The following is a 25,428-nucleotide window of genomic DNA, read 5'->3' as shown; positions in this document are numbered from 1 at the left end:
GTACACAGGGAGAGCTCTGTTCCAAAGCAGGGATGGCTAATGAGGAGAAACTGGTGTTTTAGTCCATCGGTTGCTTTCTGGAGTAAGAATATCTCTAAGAGATAACTATATCCACTATATTCACCAAGAAGACAGAATGATGATCTATTTTGGAGCCTTGGATTTTATAAATGGAGACCAGAGGAATGCATCTGAATGCCTTTTATGATAACGACATGCATCCCTTCCACCAAACCCACCCAACTTAAACACAATTCCAAACAGACACTCTTTGCCAACCCTGTCACTGCAGTCCTTACCTTTTAAGGGGAGGTGCAGGAAGGAAGACCCTCTGTGAAGCCCTTCCAGGATTTTCCACATTCACCTCTTCTTGAACATCATTTCAGAAATGATACTTTCTACCAAGACAGGCTTATTGGATTTCCTGAGCATATCTCCTAAGTGTCAGACTCAGGTAAAAGTCAAGCCCACCATACCCAAGCACGAATTCCTGCAGAGTTGGTTACAGATGATCCATCTGTAAATGTGTAGGGGCTGAGAAGCTAAACCTGGACTCACCTGCATATGCTGTGAGTTGTCAACCATGCTATCTTCTCGCCGGCGTACTTCTTCTAATAATTGGGCATTCTTCTTCTTCTCCAGCTGTTGGTTGTGCTTGAGGTTGGCCACCTTCTTATTCTGATCTTTCATGTGCCTGAGAAAAGACGGCACAGCATGGTTACATTAAACCACAGTGAAGGCATGTAGTGGCAGAACAAATCCAAGAAGTATTAAGTGCAGAATGTCCTGGCACAGGCTCAGAAAAACAAGGGGTTTCGAGAATCCTACATCAATTGAGCCACAATATTGTGGGTGCCGAGCACCCACAAATGGCAGGTGTCAGGAAGGCACTTGTTTATCCACGATGAGAGAGACAGGCCTAGTTCTCATTCTTATAAAGCAATAACCTCAGTGGTAAGACAGACAGACACTAAAGAGATGCAATTTGGGTTTCCTAAAGTTGAAGTAGTCAACAGCATGCCACAAGAGATGTTGGCAGAGCAATGTTTCCAGAGCAGATCAAAGGCATTAACCACAAGGAAGAGCACCCCAGGGAGAGGCTCCCGACAGACAGAGGAGCTTACCAGGTAGAAAAATGGCTGGTGTACAAGACAGAAGAAACTTGAAGGGCTATAATGATACTCCCTAGAGTGGAAGGGGCTTGAGGAAAGAGATTAGACTCCAAAGGCCAGTGGGCGGTGCACATGCTACCCTGTGGTCTACGACATAGAGTTTAGTTTCTAAGTAGCTGTCCTTCTTATTAGTGTTGCTCTTTTGGTTCATGTACTTTTCCTGAGATCATAATCCATTACTTGGACTTTCAAAATAACAACCCTAAGTCTCTAATCGGATGCATTGTTAACACATAGCTCAAGGTCATAGTTTGACTAACTACAATGTTGCACAAGACCCCAGTACTTGGGATAAAAGTTCATAGGATGCCAAATCCTATTAGCATAAAGGGTCAAGATGGCAAAAGACAAAGGAAAGAGGGTCGGTTAAATTAAAAATGCAAATTATAAGCTTAATGTAGACCATGCCACCAGAAACATTTAGTAAAACGCTCCATAGATGTTGGCAGCCATCTCCATGGCAGCTATTAGACATCTAATCCAACACACAAGGAGGCAGGAGAACAATGTCTAGGGATCAAGAGCACAAAGAGGAGGCTAGAGAGTGAATCCTTGGCATCTTTCTAATCCCTTCACCCCTGTCCTCAGAAACTACTGAGTCCTGGCTCCCAAGACCAGCAGACTGGAGACTATAATCAAAAAGAGAACTGGATGACACACAGCAAACACCAGACTGAAACGTTGCAAAAGTTGATGAGGGCCGCTCTCTACAAGCCACTCTTCCTTTAGCCCTCACAGAATGGTATAGGCCCCTCTTCCCTCCACTCCGGGAAAGTGACAGGCAAGAGCAATGGACCTGTAGCTCACCAATTCAACTAGACTAGCTGACCAGGAAGCCCCAAAGACCCTACTATCTCTGCATCTACAACTGGTTGAATGTAGGTTATGTGTCACTACAACTGCTTTAAAACACACACACACACACACACACACACACACACACACACACATTCTGGAGATCTGAACTCAGGTCCTCGTCATTGTACAACAAGCATTCAGCCAATAGAGCCACCTTCAAAACCTGGGATTGCTTAACTAGAGGACACTCAAAGAAAAATACATTTTGTACTAATGTCTACCATTAAATAGAACTAACTGCTAAATGCCCCCTACCCAAGTACATCCATACAAAATAGACGATTGCCAGAAGTGTTTGCTTGAAGAGCTCATACAGCTCTGGGTAATCCAAACACAAAGAACTCATTTCAATGGATCCGACAATTGTTGTTTAATAAATAAATAAATGTCAGATTCCAAGTCTACCTGTCATTTCAAGCTTTGCTGCACTTGGAATGAGTGGCTAAGGAAAATGAAGATCTGAAGTTCTGTGGATGTGGTGAGGGACTTCCTTCTCCATGTTGAGCCATTTCAGTATTCATTTCAAATACTGCTGTATTGACAATGCAGAAGTTTGCAAAAGAAGAGCTGGATTTCAAGTAGTGCTGCTCAGGATATAGACCAGTCAGATAGGCTGGAGCCAGGTGATAAGAACTAACCACAGGTCTTCTGTCCACGTGACTATCACCTGTGACAAACCCAGTATATGCCTTCCCTACAGAAGTACAGTGATTTTCAAATGCACTTCTAGTGGCTGAACTTCCTTCTGAGTATCCATGAAAACTAACAAAGAAGGAAAGATTTCCCTTTAGAGATAGGAAGGAAGCAGGGAGTAGTGTGGGTAATCTAAACACAAAGAAATCATTTCTATAGCTATGACAATGGTTGTTTAATAAACAAACAAATGCCAGATGCCAGACTCCAGGTCCATATGTCATTTAAAACTAGTCTGCATTTGGAAATAATATGCATGGGGAGATTGGTGGAGCTTCAGATAGGAAACAACCATTCACTCTAGGCTCCCTCAAGGAAAACTAGTTGAATTAGTAGAAATAGGGAAGGAAGGTAAAGGTGGCAGGAAATATAGTGTACCTAGGTCCCCTTGACTAAGACATGGCATCTGCACAGCTCAGTGGCATTTGGTGACAGCATGACCACTGTGAGTTTTTCTGGGACACTTGTACTTCCAGTATCAACATCTGCAAGAAGCCTGCCAGACCTCACATCTTTCCCACCTGCAGAATCAGACCCGTGCTGAATAAATCAAAGCGCTGAACTCAATACAGCCCTCCACCGGCTGTAATGTTTGGGAGGCAGGTTATACAGGTCAATAGACTGCAATACTCCCTTGCTAAACTCTCCAAGGCCATTTGTGTTTCTTCTCTAACTCTCACCCCTTGGGCAGTTCTGGGGTTCTGTGGGGGCTCACTTAAGGAGTTCTGTTCTCCAAGGAATTGCTATTCAAAATGTATCCAAGACACAAATGAGAGAACAGGAGGTGGAGAGACAGCACAGCCCTTAGGAGCTCTTGTTGTACAATTATGAAGAATGGAGTTTGGATCCCAGCTCTCACATGTTCATCCTGTAACTCCAAAAGGGCCCTGAGGACGGGAGGATTTGCTGGGGCTCCCTAGCCTCCAGCCTAATGAAGAAAGTGCAGGCACCAGGCTCACAAGAAGGATCATCAGACAGTGATGCAGGGGGACACTTAACCTCCCTCCTGGCCTCTGGGTTTCCCAATATACATACACAAATAAATAATGGTACAGTCAGTTTTAAATAAAGAAGTTAAATTGACTGGTCTCATAAAGGGTTACAAGTATTAAGGAGTTGGGATTAAGTATCTCCAACAGGTCATCAATGGCTGTGACGTTTGAAAGAATGTCAGAGAAGATAGAACCCTGCTCTTGCTGCTGGAACAATCTGTAAAAATAGGATCAGAAAGAGTTCTGTAAGTCCTGGTAAGATCATGTGAGACTGAGACCTCCAGAATGATACTGGAGACTTACTGGGCAGGAAGGACACATGTTCCTACAAAGGAAGAACATCTGTGCATTTGCATATAAAGGAGAAAACAAAAACTGTTTTTGAAATCTTACAGAAGCACCAAGATGATACCTACCTACTCTTTTAAACATCTTTAAAAACTAACACTATGGCCCCTGGTTCCGGAAAGACTCAGTGAAGCAGTATTAGGCAAAACCAGAACGGGGAAGTGGGAAGGGGTGGGTGGGAGGACAGGGGAAGAGAAGGGGACTTATGGGACTTTCGGGGAGTGGGGGGCTAGAAAAGGGGAAATCATTTGAAATGTAAATAAATTATATCGAATAAAAAAAACTAACACTATTCATTTTGGGGGAGGGTGCAGAACCTAGCTCTTCCATGTGTGGTTTGGGGCAGCTCAATTCACAAAGGCACTTCAGAATTAATTTAGAAATATTTAAAGTACACATGCCTGCCTATTGCCCAAGTCAACCCTTGTTCTAGGAAAGAAGCTCGCAAAAGCAACTACATACAAACACAGTACACTTGCAAAACCACTTCCACCAAACCATACAAAATGGAAATTTGAAAACATTCATTGGTCAGTTAGAAGGAAACTGACCAAAGAATAGAATCCATTAATCATCTGGGACCTAGCTAGCTAAATGAGTAAGGCTAGTTGAAAAACTTTCAAGATATCATAAGCAAGCAAACCAAAGAGCAGGATGATACACACAGTCTTGATTATGTGACATTATAAAGCCCATTTGGATACACACAAACATAAATGGGAACTTCTGGAAACCTCACACCAGGCTACTGGGGAAGAGAAACCAAAACACAACTTTGGAATGGGACTGGGAGAAAAGGAACTTCAATTTGCTCTAAGTGTGTGTGTGTGTGTGTCTGTCTGTCTGTCTGTCTGTCAATACATACAAGAAATGCACTGACAGACAATAAACATTAAAGGTACAAATTAGTGACTTCTGACCAATCAAATCACAAAGCACTGCCATCTCCAGCTGGAAAGTAGTCACTATTCTAACTTCTACATATGTGGAGTCATTTCGCCCCTTCTTGAACTTCTCAGTCACCATACTGCGTGCAGTCTTTTGTGTCTGACATTTTTACTGACTATAGAACTATTGAAGTCATCCCTATGTTTTTGCATATGGCTGTGTACATGTGGTGAACCTGTCTGTATGAGTGTTTGCACATAGGTGTGTGCACATACACATACATATACAAGACTATATATGCATGTAGAGACCCAAGGCTAATTTCAGGATTCTTCTCCAATTGCCTTCAACTGAACCCAAAGCTTGCTCACACAGCCAATAAAGGTAGCCATCTTGCTCTGAGTAGTCCCTTGTTTCTGTCTTCCCAGTGCTGGAATTACAGGTGGGGTGCCATGCCCATCCAGAGTTTATATGAATGCTGGGGATCCAAACTCAGACTTCTGAAAACCAGCACATGTGCTTCAGGTGCTGAGCTGGCTGCTGAGCGTGCACACCCATTTGTGTACTGGTGCATGTCATTCCTCTTTATATCAAGTAGTGCCGTGTTTCTGAATATTATTATAGCTCAGTTAGTCTCCTCATTTTCATCCAATAATTAGACTATGTAAATTAATTTAATGTTATGAATGAATAAGTGTCCATAAGCTGTCTCATACCAGACTTTTGTGGAAATACACTTTCAATCTCTTGGATAAATAACTCAATACATATCAACCAAGAATGTAAAAGGCAAAACCCTTGCGCAAGCCCATGTCGAGAGCCCACGAATCTGTGCTTTAAGTATATCTGTATTACAGTGGTTTAAAACATCATCTTCAGAACCAGATTTTCTGGGCTGTCATCAGAACTCTCCCACTTTCTAGTTTAGTCAGCCACTCAGCCACTCTGTGCCTCAGCTTCTTCACACATGAAATGAGACTCATAATTGCATGTAACTCAAACGTGACTGTGAAGGGTTGATGAGTTAGTCCAGGTAAAAATGCTTAAAACAGATCCCAGCAGGTTCATTTTCTGCATAACTTTCAGCTTACAGTAAGAGCGGAGTCGCATCTCGTGAACTACTGCACACAAGTACTTAGTGTCTTAGCTCCCACAGTATTGGGACTGCCTCACGCAGTGCGCTGTGGAATGCATCAGTAGATGCTTTTGTTATATACTGAGCTTCACTGGTACTTTCTTTTAATGAGTTATACTCCTGGTAGTTTATCCTGACAGTGGCACCGTGGAAGGTCACTACATGCATGAGGGAATACGAGAAGACACCGAGGTGATTGCACATGTAGGTGACCACACACATACACGATGGAGGCCAACAGTCTACACTATATGCAGAATTTCCAATAATAAAAGCCTTTACTTTTAACCACTGAGATGATCCCATTGGGGGGGGGGCTTGTAAATACCACTGAGTACTTTAGCACATCTATAAATTTACAAGAGCTACCATAAATATTCCAAGGATAATCTTACAAAAGGTGCTATATGTTGCAGGCAGGAGCACTTGAATCTCCTTTGTCCTTCCAGCAGAAATTCATGAGACAACCCAAAATCCAAAGACTGGCCTGGAGATGGAGACAGGTCTTTTGGCTTCCACACACCTGGCAGCTTCACAAGAACAATTGTTTGGCCATAGTTTGGTAATAGTCCATTGCTTAAGTCTTTGTCAAAACCCATGAATAAATGTCCAAGCCATATCTCTGAACTTTCTGACTTGACTTCCCTCTTCACATCTTTTGCCTTCCTGCCTCCTCTATGGTGCTCGGGGTTACATAAGAACCCAGAGAGACGGCCACCCTCAGATACAGCAGCTCATTTCCCTAGATAGGCCAGCGTGCCATCCCCAGAAGCAGATCATATAAACAAAGACAAGGCAGTAAGGAGAAGGAGGCTCAGACTTGAAATCTTGAGATGAGGAGCTTCCCAGAGGCAAAACATATCTCAGCTTTCCACTAGTTAGCATCAAGTGTGTCTAGAAACACTTCCTTAGAGAAGGTGACACCAACAGGCAATTCCTAACTCAACTCTGGAGATACTTAACTCATTCCAGGCCAAGTAGATCAAATGTAGTATCCAAATGTCCTGACTACAGAAGTGCAAAGACAAAGACAGTAGAGACTAGGGGAATGGTCAACCAATGACTGGCCCAACTTGAGACCCATCCCATGGGCAGGAACCAATCCTTGACACTATGAATGATGCTCTGCTACAATTGTAGATAGGGGCCTATAATAACTGTCCCACTCAGCAGCTGACCAAAACAGAGACCCATAGCCAAACATTAGACAGAACTTGGAGAGTCTTATGGAAGAGTTTGGGGAAGGATTGAGGGCTCTGAAGGGGATAGGGACTCCACAAGAAGAACAACAGAGTCAACTAGCCTGGATCCTAGAGGTCTTCTACAGTCTAAAGCACCAACTAAAGAGTATACATGGGCTTGACCTAGTCTCCCTGCACATATGTAGCAGATGTGCAGCTTGGTCTTCATGCAGGTTCCCCAACAGCTGAAGCAGGGGCTGTTCCTGACTCTGTTGCCTGCCTCTAGATCCTGTTCCCCTAACTGGACTGCCTTGCCTAGCCTCAGTGGGAGAACATATGTCTAGTCCAGAAGTGACTTGATATGCCAGGATGGGTACACAAAAGAGGCCTACCTCGTTATCAGAGAAGGGGGGATAGAGAGAGGGGATATGTGAGGGGGACTGAGAAGGAAAGGGGTGCTATGATTGGGATGTAAAGTGAATAAATATATTAATTAATGGAAAAAAATCAGTATCGTAAGAAGACCAAGACCAAGTACCTCACCATTTTTATATCAAAGCATCTCCTAAGAGACCTAAGACCTTGTTCAAGTTATTTTACTAGAGAATGGGGAATATTACATTTCCTAAGACTAAGGCTCTTAAGACAGCAACGCGCACTCAGTGAGTGATTTGTAAACACCAGCCAGATGACCCTGCTCAGGCTCTGCTGAAGACCATACTCATCCAGCATCCCTTTCTACCCATTCCAGAAAGACTCCTGGCAGAGGATACATATCAGAGGTAGTAATGATTCATGAGCAAAAGATCTATTTCCTGTAGGCATTTCACTCTGAGAGGAAATCTGAAGGCCAGGCTTCCTTCAAATATATGCATTCTCCTTCCTCCTAACCCTGCAGAATGCCACTCTACCAAAAGCTAAAGAGAGGTGCTAAGCAGTTGGGGGGAGTACTGGAGATGGAGGGGGAGTCAGCCAGTGTGAGAGCCTCTAGTTTTCTCCTCTGTGGAACATCATGGAATTAGTATGCCACCATAGGAGGTTCTAGTCCATTTTTTATCCTCTTCAAGATTCAAACCATGGGCATCTAATAAAGGAGGCTCCTCTGAGAAAGCAGACCACATACATCTGGAGTCAGTGCAAAATCTACTATCTTGGCTCTTCTTGCCTATAGGCATCCTGTCACATTATGGGAACTTGGGACACACAGGCTGAAGACGGAAGCTTTGGGATGGTGGTTTGTTCTACTCATTGCTAGGCACTGAAGGTGCACCATTTTATAGCACCCTCGTGCTAGAGCAGACTACATGCTTTGGCTTCTCAGCCCACAAATAAAAGCAATTCCCCTTCAGGATGACCCGTCACAGGGTGCTAGGGCTCCACAGAGTCCCTGGGGCCTTGATTCCTCTCTCAGAGGCATGAATGTAGAAGAGGCAGGAACACAGGACCCTTTTCCTCCATCTTCCACTGCCATGACAGTTCAAATCAGCACTGCCTGCCAGGCTCCTCATGTGCTTCCTGCCTCTCTAGCTTTTCTACTTATGCTCCTCCCCATTTTCATTTTACAGTTCTTCAACAGGTTCATGCATGCATTAATACATAATTTTAGTCATTGCCCCATTACTCTCACTCTTTCACCCCCACTCCCTCTTCCCAACAAAACTCTCTCTCTCTCTCCCTCTCTCTCTCTCTCTCTCTCTCTCTCTCTCTCTCTCTCTCTCGCGAGCGCGCGCGCGCGTGTGTGTGTGTGTGTGTGTGTGTGTGTGTGTGTGTGTGCAATATGTTCTACTAAGTTTGATTATAGTTACTTTTATAAGTATAAGCAAGAGGCTAATCACTGGGGTATGGGAACTTTTAGTGTCTACACAACTAAATAAAATTGTATGTCCTCCACAGCAACCATTATCTACTAACAGGGAAGAATAGGGCATCACAAGGTGCTTTCCCATCCCTGATTAATACTGTCAGGGGCAGGAAGAAGAATGGAGGCGGGGGAGATATAGATGTGCCTTGCTTTCTCCTTTTCCTCCCCTTCCATTCATCAGAATGCTTAACCTAAAGGATGTGCAGGTCCTTCTTCCTTAGCTAGTCTTCTCTGGGAATGTTGTGAAGACACCATGAAAGCAAGGCAGTGGTTTGCTGATCACCAAGAGGCCTTTTGATCTACTCAAACTGACATGACTAGCTATCCCTAGAGTAGATACTAAGCCAAAAATCGTTTTAAAATTTTCGACTAAAGGAAAAATACAAATGAGAATCATTGACTGTCACTGATCCAAAGGCAGCATGGAATGCTCCTTGTTACAAAGATCACTTTAAAAATCCAATTGAAAATCCAAGAGTGTGTGGGAAAACAAAATAACCTGGGTATTGCCTTTCTAATTAAATTTATATCCAATCAATCACTGCAATAGCAAGGGCTCAAGTCACTGAGACATCATGTAATGTGCTGGGGATACATGACATATGTCACCTACTTGACCTATGTAGCCTTTCTGTAGTTCTATTAGGAAGATCTGATGTACTTGTTCCTTTCACAGATGGGGAGGTTGCCCCAAAGTTGTAAAACTAATGATGTCAGAGTTTCAGTTGGTCCATCCCTGAAAATACATTTCCCCCTTTGGTCCTTCACATCTACTCTGTGCCAACCAATCAGAGACAGTATTGTAGCATTGTTTTCTATTGTGTCCTGCACTCTAAGCCAACTGTAGCAAGATCTAGGAAGAAGGCAAAGAGAACTTAAGACATGGTCTGTGTTCCGTGGTCCAGCCCTACTAAGCATCATTGAACTGAACCAGAGGACCTTGGACATCAACCTGAAGTAGTATTAGAGTATTAGACACAAAGGAAATGATCATCTCAGAAGGTGAGCTATCCATGGGGAGTATCAGGATTCAGGGAAGAGAGCCTAATTGTGTGTACCTCACAGTGGCAACAGTGTGGTAGACCGGAACAAACTGGTTCTTGACTGTCACATTCTGAACTGTCACTGTCATAAAGACTTTCATTCCTGTTGCACATACTGATTCAGAGACAATTATGAGAATGACAAAAAGGAGTGACAATAAAGTCAGACTTTCAACAACAACAACAACAATAAAAATAGAAGAGAAAATGAAGCAGCAAGAGTAACGCTTATGGTATTTAATGGCTCCTCTACATATAGATCTCCATGAAGCAAAAGGTAAACTTAAAATAAGGTAAGACCCAAGATAAAACCCTTGCCGTGTTCCTATTTCATATCTCCTTTGGTGCACCATTTGCTTTTCAAATAACAACAAAAACATGGACTCTGAGTACTTGAAAATCAAGCACTCACATAATTGCCACAATTCCAGGGAGCATTATATTCTTCTAGAAGCCCGTTCCTCTGCTGTTAGACACAGGCACATTAGGGCCAATTTGGTGGAGTGTCAGCTGTATTTACAGTTTGGGGTAATATAAAAACATATGGAAACTGTGAAAATTGACTCCCAGGAGGCTAATGTTAGAGGAAACCAACATTCCACAGTCTGGCCCAAGGTTGGGGCAATTTGCCCAAACAATATACAAGTAGAGCAAACCCCCAAGCGTAAGGGCACTTGGTGTGAGCAGGACCTGTTTTTACTGCATCCGATCTGGGACTAGGCTATGGCAACTCAGACATAAAGTAGGGGTAAAAGCAGGTAACAATCTTACGTGATGATTTTCCAGAAGAGAACAGAGAAATAATGTGTTGGAGTTTTGATTCTTTGCTATGAGCAATCAATTGGAAAATACTGCTAAGCAATAAAACTTCTCTCTGTTTTCGGAAGTCAGAGTGCATATGATGTGCTGTGCTAAGGGCCGTAAAAATATCTCTGCTGAATGAAATAACATTCTGACATGGAGGAAGATTTTATTCCCTCTCTACACATGAATAGATGGAGGCTTACGGAGGTAATTTGCAGCACGTCATACGGTTTCTAAGTAGGGGACACAGAATGCCATTGTTTCACAGATGCCAGAGACCACAGTCTTATCTGTTATACTGCAGAAACAGTAAATACATATGATGTCTTGGCCACAGAACTCTACAGAGCTTAATAACCAGCCTAGACACTCACTCTGAATGTTAACAATCCTTTCCTCTATGGAGAAAGTAAACTTCCAGCCTCAACATAGTCAGTAATTCTATGCATTCTTTGGAGCATTTGGTCCCACTGAGGTGTGGCTTATTAGACTATCCCAAAAATAATTTAGACTGGTGCTAAATTTTATATTCAGAGGCACAAAAAACATTTCCATGAGCCTACAATAGCCAAATTGCACTTGGCTATGCCATTACAGCTCCTGTAGTTTGATAGCACAGGCAAGGTCTGACCAGGTTGAAATCAGAATGTCACCCCCCCACACCTGTTCCCCACCTCCCCACCTGAGAGAGAGAGAGAGAGAGAGAGAGAGAGAGAGAGAGAGAGAGAGAGAGAGAGAGAGACATACACACACATTAGCTTTAATATAGAGAGAATAGAATTCTAAATTCATCCCATTTCCTGGCACAATGATTTCCCTTGAAGTTGTTTGCTGACTGAAGGGTGCCTTCAGTCCTGAATGATATAACAAGTTCCTTTCCATGTGGTCCTCTATTCAGTCTATAAGGTGGCTGTTAAGTTGTTTTTTTTTTTTTTTTTAAGCTAGTAGGAGTATCACTCTCTCCGGTCCTCTAATATGGAGTCTCATATTATTCATGCACAAATTGCGATTGACAGGCCAACATCTATGTTACATGGCATATCTATACGGGAGAGTGGATTATGTCACCTTTGCCATATTCCATCTCCTATATGCAAGCCACCGACACTGCTCATATTTAAGTGGAGGAGGTTATAAGAGGGTATGAACACCAGAGAAGAGAGATCATGGAAACCTTGTCAGAATTCTGCCTCCCTGTACACTACCCTACTGAGTTATGTATTACCATGGATGCAGCCTGCTTCCATGCTTTGGTATAACAGCCACTAACCATATATGGCTACTAAATATACTAGCATGGCTACTGGGTCCATAGAACTACTTTTTAAATATCACTTGGTGTGATATTTTAAATTTAAACAGTTACAGGGTACTAGTGACTACTGCACTGGATTGCAGGCTTGGACATTAATTTGTGTGCAAACTACATGCTTATTTTAAATCTTGGCTTTTGTACTATTCTTTTTCTCTCTCTTTTTTTTTTACTGTTAATTTCCAATAACTTTTAGGAATGATTTGCCTCGGTATCTATTCGACAGAATTACTAGTCCATTGTTCCAAACTTCTTCCAAACTATTTTCATCAGTTCCACTTAAAGAACCTTAAAGGCCTAAGTGGCAGCTGAAAAGGAATTACAACAATTTATGCATCTCTATGCTTTCCCAAGTATTCATCCCCAATGGCAATACACTATAAAATAAATGTCTGCTCTTTCTGCTCTTCTCCACATAAGTCACTCCACTCTTTGCTTACTCTGATGTGACTGAGTAACACTCCACTTCCTCAGAGATGGCCTAGGCACAACCATCCATGTCCCAAGGTCACTACAGCATCATGGTTTCAGTGTGCCATACTCTTCCTACTTATGGCTTGCAGGCAGGTCTCTAGGATCACTAGGTTCAAGATCTGTTCCTAACTAGAATCAAAATTTTAAAAGGAGAGGAAAAAGAAGGAATGAAACCCTATGGAACCTGAGATTACAGACAAGACCTAAACAGGGCTTATTCAACACTGCAATGGGATTCCTCGGAAAGTTTGATATTCTGGACTACTGTGAAGCTCCAAAACGAGACAGAGCACAGTGTGCTCACTACTTACTTGACCAAAACTGCCTTTTCCTCCGGAGTCATCTGAGATACCAAGTCTTAGAAGCAGATCTTTGGTTAGTTTCCTGAATTTGCCAATGTATCCACTCACAGGCTTGCCCCATCCACTACCAATTGCACTGCTGTCTACTTAAACTTCTCTTTAAACCTTTGGACCTCAAAAAAGTTCTCAATTTTAACTGAGCATGACTCCAGGCAATCACATTCCATCTGCAGATTATAACATTCTACTAGAAACAGTGTGTGTGATACAGAAGTGCTCATTAAAGGTGGTCTCGGACTGGCAGTGCATCTCAGTGGTTCACTTGCAGTATCAGCTTTATGACCAGTGCTCCATCCCTGGAACCCAGACAAAGGTAGACAGAAAGAAGCTCCTCCAAAAGGCCACCCTCTTGCTTTCATAAGCACTATCTGTGATTCATGTATATACACAGCAATGAATAAATGAATAAATAAATAAATAAATAAAATTTAAAGAATACTTTTAAACCAACAACAACAACAACAACAAAATATCAACATGAAATTCATAGCTAAGACTTAGTTGAGCCCTGGGTGGCTACCTGTAAAGGAACAAGCATGTGCGGCCTCTCAGTACACTAGAGGAAACAACTACTCAGAAGAGTCTACTAGCCTGCACACTTTTATTTGGCTGCTACAGTCAAGATCCTCAGGTTTTCAGGGATCTGCCAAATGATCTGGAGATTATCGGTTCCCAGGGTTGAGCAATTGGAAGTACCTCAAATTTATTTATTATTTATTATTCCCTTTGTTCAAGACCTGAGTATACAAGCAGACCCATCTTGTGGTCCACTAACTTTGGTACTAGGTGGTAGTTAATTCTAACTGTCAGCTTAACTAGATTAAAGAATGCATAGGGCATTGGGAACCCCACATGGGAAGACATTTCCAGACAGGACTAAGGAAAGAAGATTTGTTCTGAATGTGGATGGTACTACTCCATGGGCTGAGCTATATGAATAAAAGGGAAATGGAGAAAGCACACTGGGTGTTAGCACATCCACTCTATACTTCCTCTTTTGCCCAGCTATAAGATGAGGATTCCCAGCAGCATCATGATGCCCCACTCATCCTGTCTTCAAGGGATAAGATGGACTGTATCCCCTGAAATCACATGCTAAAATAAATCCTTCCTAGCTTAAGTTGTTCTTGTCTGTCTTGACCATTTGGTCATAATGGTGAGGGATACAACTAATACTCCAAGAATTTAGACAGAGTTAAATTCCAGTATTTCCTTAAGAAAGTTCAGTGCTCACCAAGATAGATTCACTTGGATGCAACATGGGCCATGCTTTTGCTAGGAAGAAACTGTAGGGTCTGCACAGACTCCAAGAGCCTCTGAGATAGGACAAATAGACAGTAAGGGGACAGTGACTTAGATTCTAAGAATGTGTGCTCACACCTCAGATAAGGGACTTCTTCATTGAAGAACCTGGAACAAGCAAATTATTTCCTCCTTTATAAATACACTATTTATGAGATAAGATATGGGCAGTTACACAGTGTTTAATCAAAGGAGAAACAAAAGGAGATCATGCATGAGAAATGTAATCAGGTGGGGGCTCATGAGTGCTACCTTACAGAAATGGTAACAATAAAGAAAAGAATAATAATATCTTCTGCCCTCCTCACATCTGAGCTGGTTTACTTTGGGGTGGAAGATAGCTATCCTTGATCACTGACACTTATTAGACAAAGCTGCTGGAAAAGAGGTTCCTATCCTCTCAGTCCTGCACTCCAAGACTCACAATATGCTAGGAAGATGACCCTCTGGAGTCTTAGGATATCTCAGAGTCAAGTTTACTATCTGTGGTCACATAGTAAGTGAAGGTTTCCAATAGAGGCCAGGTGGCTCAGAAATGTTGTGAATGCATTATCAGCATGGGAGGTAACACTTTGTATGTTCTTATGTTTGTGGAAAGGTCTTCTATTCTGCAATGTAAGTTATAATCACTCACCTCCCAGTCATTAGATATGCCCAGACAGCTCTAAGCCCATCTGCCCCTCTTGTGAACTGTCCCAAATGCATCTATGGACATGATTTCTCCATCAAAACACTGGATATAATTGGGCAAAAACAACCAGAAAACTCCAAAGGTTGGTCTAGACAACCATTTTTTAATGATGATTCTAAAGAAAAGAGAGCATAGATCCCCAGCCTTCCTGGGAACCCATCTGTATCTTCTGATAGAGCATACATAACAGACATCACCCCCGACATACTTTATTTTTCCTGAACAAGACCATTAGTTTTCCATATTAGAGCCATCAAGGGTCCACCCCCCCCCCCGTCCCACATTAAAATTTTCACAATTCTCCACACTCTTTTCAGTTTCTTTCCAGATGTAAGGGATTCTAGAGCTCATAAGCATAAGATGGCCCAATCTATGAGAATGTCATTGTCTAAACCCATAGAGCAGCCAGTAGGAACACCAATGTGTACTCCTATGCTTTAGGATCAAACAATGATTATTATCACATATAACACCCTACTTGACTGTCACAACCATGTGATGGCATGGATAATGTGATTAGACATTGCTGAATGATGAAACTATGTCCTGAGAAGTGCTTTACTAGGCAATCTCGTAATTATGCACATACCATAGACTATATTTAAAAACCCCATAATAGTCTGTTATACTATACAAGCAACTGTGCAATAAGCTACCAGGCATATCATATCAGATGCAACATCCAGAATTGGCCAACACAGCATATGTAATATATAACTGTGCAAATTGATAAGGCCAAGAAACAATGTCTTTAAGTGCTGATTCTGGGTAGAATCCATGTCAATGTGATACACTCCAAAGCTCATGTGATTTTCCTTGTTTGCCTTGTTATTCTCAGTGTATGACTCACTAATTTCCACTGTCATAGCTTGCCAGAATAACTACCTCCATCAAGAAGGGGTAAAAGCCCATAGGTTAGCTGTAAAAGTATTCCTCTGTAACTGCCACTGCCACACACCAGGACCTCTTTTACACACATTCTCGCTTCTTCACTACATACTCAGCCATCTGCATATTCTGTAGCTTCTTTCAAGTTTAATTCTCTCACACACCCCTAAGCAATGCTTGTGGAAACACCTGCTCTTTAGGCAAAGTCTCTGTTCCATATGGACAAAATCCATCTGAGCCTCTGTGAAGATGAGCAGGATACGCCTTAGACAACATCTAAGCAACCATTTATCCTGCAAGTGCCTGGAGATTGTAGATGATTAAAGTTGTGTGGCATTCCTATGGAAAAGTGGTTATTAACTGTTACTGTAGCCTCATCTGAAATGAGAAACAAGAAACAACTAGAAGACAGATTGTATCTATTGCTTGTGCTGTGCCAGTAACAATAAGTTATGCTTAAATTTTACTCTTGGAAAAATACTCTCAATATTAATTATTAAAAGAATATCATTACCTAAGATTTAAGATAAAGCAGTAAAGAGGAATTCCTTTGCAGAAAAGGGTCTCTTGCTCTCATAAGAACTCAGTCTCACATGTCACACTGCAGATCCACTTGCTGATGCAAATCCCATTTCTTCTTGCACATTACAAAATTAAAAGTCATGCTTCCAATTAGAAACAAGAAAGCTTTTCCTGTTTTTCCACTGACAAATGATAAATCTCTACAAAATCAACACAACTGAAACCCAGGCCACGAGAGAAGCAGCATTCTACAGTCAATGGTTGGTGTATGCCCCCAATGTCCACGTGTGAACACTCCATCTCTGGTGTGGCAGACTTGAGATGCAGAGAGAACAGTTATGCCCATGGGTACCATCTGTCTGAGTGGGCAGATGCTGTTAGCTTTGCAGAGGGTCTGATGTAAAAGGATTCTTATTCTGTCTCTTGACTTTCTGTCTTTAGCCATCAATAACACTTTGAGAAGGCCTTCATTATAATAGATGTCAACACCTTGATTTCTCAATTGTGAAAAATAAATTTCTTCTCATTACAAATGCTCAGTTTATGTCATTCTGTCACAGTAGCAGTAAAAACACTAAATTTCTTGAAAAAAATAAGGTGTAATATCCCTAAAGCTTTTAGAACTCAAGTCCTACATTGCTTTTATTTTTGAGATCATTCAAATGTTTACTTTTAAAAAAATTATATTATGTGCATAGATGTTTTGCCTGCCTGCATGTCTATGTACCATGCATGTGCCTGGTGTACAAGGAGGCCAGAAAAGGGCATCCGATCCTCTGGAACAGAAGTTATAGGCAGTTATTGACTCCCATGGGGATGCTGGGACTTGAACTCCAGTCCTCTGGAAGAACTGCTAGTGTTCTTAACCAAGCCATGCCTCCAGCCATAAATGCTTACTTTCAAAAATACTACATCTAAATATGGATCTTTTAGAAAGATAAGGGGTCTCTCTCATGGAATGATAAGGGTTATAGCTTCCCTGACCACTAGCATCTAATTTCTCTATGGCTATGTGGATAAAAGTGATTAAAGGAGCCAGGCAGTGGTGGCACACTGCCTTAATCCCAGTACTTGGGAGGCAGAGGCAGGCAGATTTCTGAGTTCAAGGCCTGTCTGGTCTACAGAGTATGTTCCAGGACATCTAGGGCTATATAGAAAATCCCTGTCTTGAAAAAACAAAACAAAACAAAAAAAAGTGATTAAAGGAAAAGTCCTGGCAACAACTAAGAACATGATAGCCCAATAATAACAATCAACATCATCTGGGCAAATGGCCTGTTGGGAGTAGACCATCCTGTGACAGAGTTACAAGTCTCTGTGAACCAGAAGCATTTCCTGGGCAACTCATCAGTGGAACTTTTCTGAGAAAGCACACCTTGACTGAGCAATTCACATGTGAGCCACAAATGACAACGACTGATTACAAGCTTCAGACTTGTGTAGTTTGCCGAAAGGCTTTTCCTTGGGCCACTAAAAACACCCGGGCAAATTCAGCCAGAAGAATAATGTAACCAAAGACAAGTTATGATCACAGAAAGTCATCGGTCAAAGTGCACGACCTATGCACCAGAATGCTGCATGTTGATTTGACACTGCAGACTCTCCTGTACATGCCCCTTTGATGGGTCAGTATAATTCCCACTAACAATAATGAGAGAGATGTGCTAAAAATGAATAGCTGCTAACTCCAGCCATCTGTGCATTCCTGGGACAAATAAAATTGAATGTCACCACCACCCTATTGGATTTCTTGGTAATGCTCTTTGCTGATAAGAACTTTGAAAAAAAAAAGTTTTCTTTTTCTTGCTCATACAAAGCATGCCCATTGCTCTTGCTACATAAAGAAACCCATTCTATTCTGAATCCAGGCAGTCCCTAAGACGTGGGGTGAGATAAACCCATGCTTATCAAGATAACTGCTTCCCCACTCACTCTAAATTGAGACAAAGTATACCCAGACTCGAATGATTAAAATGTCCAAATTCTTAGCAGGTTAACTCATTACTTTTCCTCCTTCTCTTGCCGGTCCTGAAAGCTAAGTAGCTGTCCTGTCCTAAGAGCCAGCAGCTATCACTTCTAAGCAACTCTCTTGCCCTAGGACTAAGTAAGAATGGACCTAATTCATTTTCCCTTTATGAATTACTGGCTGTCAAGACTTTGAGAAAGGTCTTGAGCTTTAATGGAGACGCTTAAAAAGAAAGATCATGTGCTAGTGAACCCAAGATGGTATGCTGGAAAGCCAGAAAATATGGATGACAGAGAAGCCAGCAGTTAGAAATTGGAGAAATACACATCTTTCTCCAGTGTTTACATATGAAAGGAGAGGCTGCTGCGACACCATCTCAGCCAGTGTCTGCAGAAGAGAGGGCACAGTCATTCTGGGACCTGGAAGCTCTGTGCTTAGTTCCCCCAGCACATCTGCAGGGAGCTTCATTTCCCAGGGCCCCAGCACCTGCTCCTCAGGGAGGGGACTTAAGCTCTGCTTCTGAAAAGTCCAAGGACTAATCATCAGGTGGATGGATCGCCCTTCTTCCGGGGGCCACACGGAAGGCTGTGGCACTTCGGATCCTCCCTTAGGTGTGATCATTAGATCTAATTTTATATGACATTTGATGACAGAACTGCTAAAAATATTTATTAGCTTGGCCAACAACTAAAGAAAAATAGTAATCACAGCTCTCTGGAGAGGCTCTTTAAATTTCATTTTATAGCACTATAAAATGAGGCCATACCCTGCGCATTTAAATGGGCAAATTATCTGGCTGGAAGTGGCTCAGTGCCTGAAGTTCAGTTGCAGGCAGTAGACAAAAACCAGCTAAGAGAACATTCAAGGTCAGAGTCCATTTCAAAGACAGTGAAGATACCACCATTGCCATCCCAATGAGTATGCAACTTATTTGCATACAACAAGCATTTATTTCAAACATGTGACTGCATGTATGAACGGCTATATTTAAGGACTTAGTATTTGGTAAATGGTTTATAATACTACCTCTTCACATCCACAAAAGGCAATGACAATATAATGCCATCAACTGATCATTTATAAGCAACACAATTATAATTAAATACAAATCCCCTAAGAATATCTTTCTTAACCTTTTTGAACTTTCATTAAAAATATTATTATTTATGAGACAGTTTAACAAAACACATTAAAGACAGTATAGAATTGTTAGAATACAGGAAAAAGTAAAATATAAAATAAGGGTCTAGCATCTATAACATATAAAGAGCACAACTCAACAGAAAGAAAAGTAACCCAATTAAACATGAATGTAGAGGTTTAAAATATGCTTTTCTTTTCAAAGAAGACATAAAAATGGCCAGTGAGACCATGCAATACATTCTACATTATTAGAGAAAGTAGAGCAAATAAGTTGCATACTCATTGGGATGACTAGGATAAAAATGGATAACATGTTTGGTGCAAATGTATAATTGAAAAGATACTTTGAAAAGTAATTTTCTATTCCTCCAGAGTTAGTAAGAATCACCACAGACACAGGAACTCTAATCCTCCATCCTAGTTTTCTTAGTAACCCAAGCTACTGTTTTCATAATAACTAAAAAGAGACAAACCAATAGCTGATCAAATAGATGCACAAAAAGTGGTATCTCATACAATATAGCATTATTCATCAAATAAAAAGGAGCAAAGTACTAACACATGCTATAACATTGATAAAACTCAAATACAACATACTGAAATATAAAAAAACCAATCAAGAAACACTGCATAATATGTAATTCTGAGTATATGAAATGTCCCAAATACACAAACCCAGACAGACAGAAAGCAGTTTAGCTGGCAGAGGCTGGAGAACAAGAGAAATGAATAGGGGAGAGGGGGAAATTTGAGGTTTGGGGGGCAAGGTAAGGGGAACTGCTACTGCATATGCAGTTCTTTTCTTGGTGATAAAATTTTAATTCCAGAATTAGATAGTTGTATAATTTTGTAAATATACTAACACCTACTCTTAAAGGGCTCATTTTATATTATATACACTGGAATTTTTTAAAATCACATAGGCTAAAATAAAACTAAAACATTAATTGGGACAAAAGAGTCCATTAGAAACTGTCTAACCTCTCAAGCTACCCCAGGAGTCACTCCCACGGCTAAGGAGTCTTCAGTAATCTTTCTAGAAACATTTCAGGCATGGCATCTCTAAATTTACAGAGCCCAGTAGTGGTGTAAGATTTGTAGTATACCGTGGCTGTCACACATGTCAGGAATAGGCACAGCACGCAGGAGGCTGCCAGGAGATGCTGATGTTGAGAGAGAAGCTGCCTGTGGGGTCCTGAGATGACCCTCTGGAGAAGTGAGGATCTATGCAGCTCTGGAATTTTCAAACACTCATTGAATGTAGAAAACGGAAAAAAAAATCAATACAGTTAAACCCCATGTGGAAAAAGGACTACATGATGCCCCATGTCTGTGATCCTAACACTCAACAGAGAGTTAGAGGCAAAAGGGTCAATTTTTAGATCACTCAGAGATACATGCATAGTAAGATCTAGACCATTCTGGGCAACATAGTGAGACCAAGCCTTCATAAATAAATAATAAACAAACAAACAAACAAATAAGCAACACCCTGAAGAGATATTTCAGTGGGTAGGAGTCCTTGCTGCACAAACATGAGGACCTGATTTGAGATCCCAGTATCCATATAAAAAGATGACCTAACTACATGTGCCTGTAAGCCCAAAGCAAGATAGGGTGGAAGCAGAAGGATGACTGTGCTGGCTGGCTACAAGCATAGCTCCGGAGTCACTGAGAAACCTTATTTCAAAAGTGGTATTTCCAGGAGTGATAGAGCAGGGAACCCGATGGTCTCCTCTAGTCTTCTTATGTATATACATACCTGGATAGTAACACAAATACACACACATACACATAGACACACACACACACATACATATACATACACACATACACATATACATAGACACACACACATACACACATACACGTATACATATACACACATACACACAGATACACACAGATACACACACACACACATACACACATACATATACACGTACACATACATACATATACATACATATACATACACATACATACGCACATACACATATACACACATACACATACATACACATATACATACATACATATACATACACACACATACACACACATACACATACACATATACATATACACACATACACACACATACACACACATACACACATATACATACACACATACATACAAATACATAATATACATATACATACATACACACGTACACACACATACACATACATACTTTTAAATTTAAACTGACTTAAAAATAAGAAAGAACTTTATGCATACAATGAATCAACTCAGACCCAAAGTAGGATTGGAGTGTGAAGAGCCTCACATGCCAAGTAGGGTAGTTGTACACAGTCTATCCAATTTAAGAGGAGGACCATGGGAACTTGTATGCACTGAGCTTCATTAACTTTATAAGGACTAGAGGTAGACTCTAACTCTTGCCCAGTGGTTCTCACCCTTCCTAATGCTGTGACACTTTAATGCAGTTCCTCATGTGGTGATGACCCCCAACCATAAAACTATTCTGTTGCTACTTCAGAACTGAAACGCCGTGGCCCTTGTAAAGCATAATGTAAATATTTATATTTTCTGATAGTCTTAGGTGACCCCCACACACAAAGGTCTTGACTTACAAGTTGAGAATTACTGTTTTAGAGGTTCCTCTCATGATGGTAGGCAGGGCTTGGCAGAGCAGGACAGCTCACCACATAGCAGCTAGAAAGCAGTGATGGGTATACCTGTGGTGATCCTAGAGACTCTGGTCAGGTCATGGATGGTACCACTCACATTTAGGACAGGTCCTCCTTCCTTGTGTTTCCTTCTCTGGAAATATGATCACAGATACTCCAGGGCATGCTTCAATATCCTCTTAGATGCACGCTATTCCAACACGGCTGACATTCCGAACAAACTACCACAAAGGCACACAGAAAACAATAATCTAGAGTGTCTTCCTCTTAGACAGCCTGGGTTCAAATCCAGAGCGACCTTGAATAGATTATCTATAACCTTAGTAAGCCTCGGTTTATTCATTTATCCGCACTAATCAAGCCTTCCTATGTGGTTGTTATGGTGATTAAAAAACTAAAAGCTTCACATAAAGCCTGGTGGCAAAGTTTTCCAAGAAGAGCGCTTAGAAGTATCTTTTTACAAAATTACATCTGAAAATGGGGTCTAATTATGTCTGAAGATAAGGTTGTGACAAAGTCTCCTGTGGTTTTGCACATTGCACAACTTGGTTCACTGACTCCTGAAAACAGGCTACAAAACAGCGCCTAACATTAAGGAAACTGAGCTAGGCCCAAAACATCTTCAAAGCCTGCAGGAGAGCCAAAGGTCTGTGGGAGAAGAGCAGACAGACAGAGCAGACAGACAAACAGCAGGCAGCAGGGACCTCCCACTCTCCCCAGCAGCCCAGATGGGAGAAGCCAACACAGACGCTTTCCATCAGGCAACAGACAAAGTCATTAAAGCTTCAAAGTTGAAAGTTTAAAAGTTTAAAAACAAAACAAAACAAAAGGCCCGCGCTCTGTAGGAATAAAGAGCATACTAGCGATGGCATGATACCTACCCTCTGACCTAAGACAAAGACAGCCGAGGGCCTGCCCTGGGAGTGGGCCCTTCACTCTCTGCTGCAGGCCCTCCCACTTGTCTCAGGCAAGATCAAGGCAGATGCAGCCCCACCCCCACCCCCAGCCGCCGAGGGGCGGGGCTAGCTTCCCCACAAAGTTGTTTTGTTTTTACTTTGTTTTGTTTCCCCAAAGGACAATCATCATACATCACACCAAAGGCCTTCGATTCTTTTTCAGCATTTTATGCTGCAGGAATTCTCTGATCACACTGTGTGGGGCCAAGTAGAACTGTCCCAAAAATGATTCCTGGAAGAAGCAGAAAAGAAAAAAAAAAAACCCTCCTAGAAATACATCTTCTCTCTTGGCCGCTGCCCCAGAATCCCGCCGGGAACCATCTTAAGCAAGCAGGAGGATGGATGGCCCAAGGTCTTCCCCCATCTCTGCCTTTCATGAATCTTGAAGTAGCTCCAAAGCTTCTACAAAGACGCTGCCTCCACGGAGGCCGCTCGCCAGGCCATTCACACTCACTTCAGAAAGAGGAATTTCACATTCCTGCTCCAGAGAGGGTGAGCATCAGACCCGCAGACCTGAAGAAGGCTGCTGGAAGTGCCAACACAAACAGCTTCTCGGCTCCCATTATGAGAGGCTTTTATCAATGCTCGGCATCCTTTGTGTTACAGAAACAGATTTCCTCCCCAAAAGAAGCACATTAGAGTAGTCCCTATGGTTCCCAGGGTGCTCGGGCCAAACCAATTCATACACACACAAAAAGCCTTGCTGTGGAGTAGGATATAGCAGTGAGGTGCAGCGGCTCTGGGATCAAAAGGGCTGTGTGCGAAAGCTGCTCCTCACTTGGTAGCTGTGGAAGAGTGAGACCATCACGGTCCAACCCTGAGCCTCAGTTTCCTCAGTGCAAAAACAAGATGATTGCTGTCACTATGAGGAAAGCATGAAATATGTCTTGTAGAACGCAGAATACTGTGCACGGCATAAACTAAGTACTCAGGGAAGCCTCTAATTTCTGTGGCTAACAACTGTAGGGTGCTGAAGAAGAAACAGAGTATATCAGCTCCCCTGTATCATCATACAGGGGTGCTATAGGCTGGTTTCTGTCTCCCACATCACAATTCTTCTTGAGACATGGCTTGTTCTTCCAGAAACACAGAAAGTGTAATATAAAATTCTGTAGTCTTTGCTGTTGTTGTTATTGTTTTGTCTTTTAAAAAGGAGTAACTATTTCAGGGCTGGAGAGGTGGTTCAGCAGTCAAGAGCACTGGATGCTCTTCCAGAGGTCCCTGGGTTCAATTCCCAGCACCCACGTGGCAACTGTTCCCTAGGATCTGATCCCTTCTTCTGGCTTTCATGGTCACCTGGCTCACACATGGTGCGCAGACACACACGAAAGTAAAACTCTCACACGCATAAATAAAAATACATAAATCCTTTCTCCAAGAGGATGTCCTTTCTCCAAGAGCTCATCACGCTGGCTCCTGTGCTGCCATTCCCTCCTGTGCCCTCCCCATTTCCCCATCCCTCATCCCCCCTCCTCCATCTTTAGTTTCCTCTCCACACCCTCCATCTTGGAGAAGACAAGGGGTTTACAGCCTTCAGTAGACTCCTGTTGCTTGTTTCCTACACTCTGAATGCTCATAATACCCTCACTGAGTATGCAAGGAATCCACTGCCTTATCCTTCTTGCCCATTTTTTTTCTGCCTCCTATAGAGGCCAATGGCAGACCTGCCTTTTCTTCTGAGCACGCCTTGAATATTCCCACCACCTTGCAGTCCACTCAGGCTCCTTACCTACTACCCCATCTGGTAAAATCACTCACATGTTTCTAGTCCAGAAGAAATACCATCACATCCTTTGAAACTTTCCTGAGCACCCCTCGTCCTCTGAATGCTCAAAGACTCATAGATACTGCCACCCTTTGCTACATATGAGGCCTAGTTTCAGTCTTTCTTTACAGTCTGTATGAGATAAGGCTGCTTCCCCAACATATTAGAAAACAGACGGCCTAAAACCTCACTGTCCTCTGCTACTTTCTGCTATATTTTCTATTCCTGACACATCCAAGCAGGAACTATCTCAGGTAGGTCTTATTGAAGTCAACGAAAGCTGGGAAACTGGGATTCTCAAGGGGAAAAGGACCATGAAATTGCGCTGGATGTCAGAGAAGAGGATAGAGAAGTCAGTATCCATGGTTCCTTGGAGCTGGAGCATCACACTGCTCTATGTAGGAAGAATTGTAGA

The 25,428-nt window shown here is 42.1% G+C and overlaps 1 protein-coding gene across 1 annotated transcript in view; it reads right to left on the bottom strand.

Annotated features, from left to right (window-relative positions):
- The window catches only part of Erc2 (ELKS/RAB6-interacting/CAST family member 2), an 841,184-nt gene that overhangs the window by 397,207 nt on the left and 418,549 nt on the right, over positions 1-25,428 (bottom strand). The window contains 1 exon segment of the mRNA XM_052190312.1: positions 559-694. Coding sequence (XP_052046272.1) covers positions 559-694 — 136 coding nt within the window.

Source organism: Apodemus sylvaticus, chromosome 8 (genome assembly GCF_947179515.1).
Source record: "Apodemus sylvaticus chromosome 8, mApoSyl1.1, whole genome shotgun sequence".
Taxonomy (NCBI): Eukaryota; Metazoa; Chordata; class Mammalia; order Rodentia; family Muridae; genus Apodemus; species Apodemus sylvaticus.
This window is presented reverse-complemented; position numbering and strand designations above follow the sequence as displayed.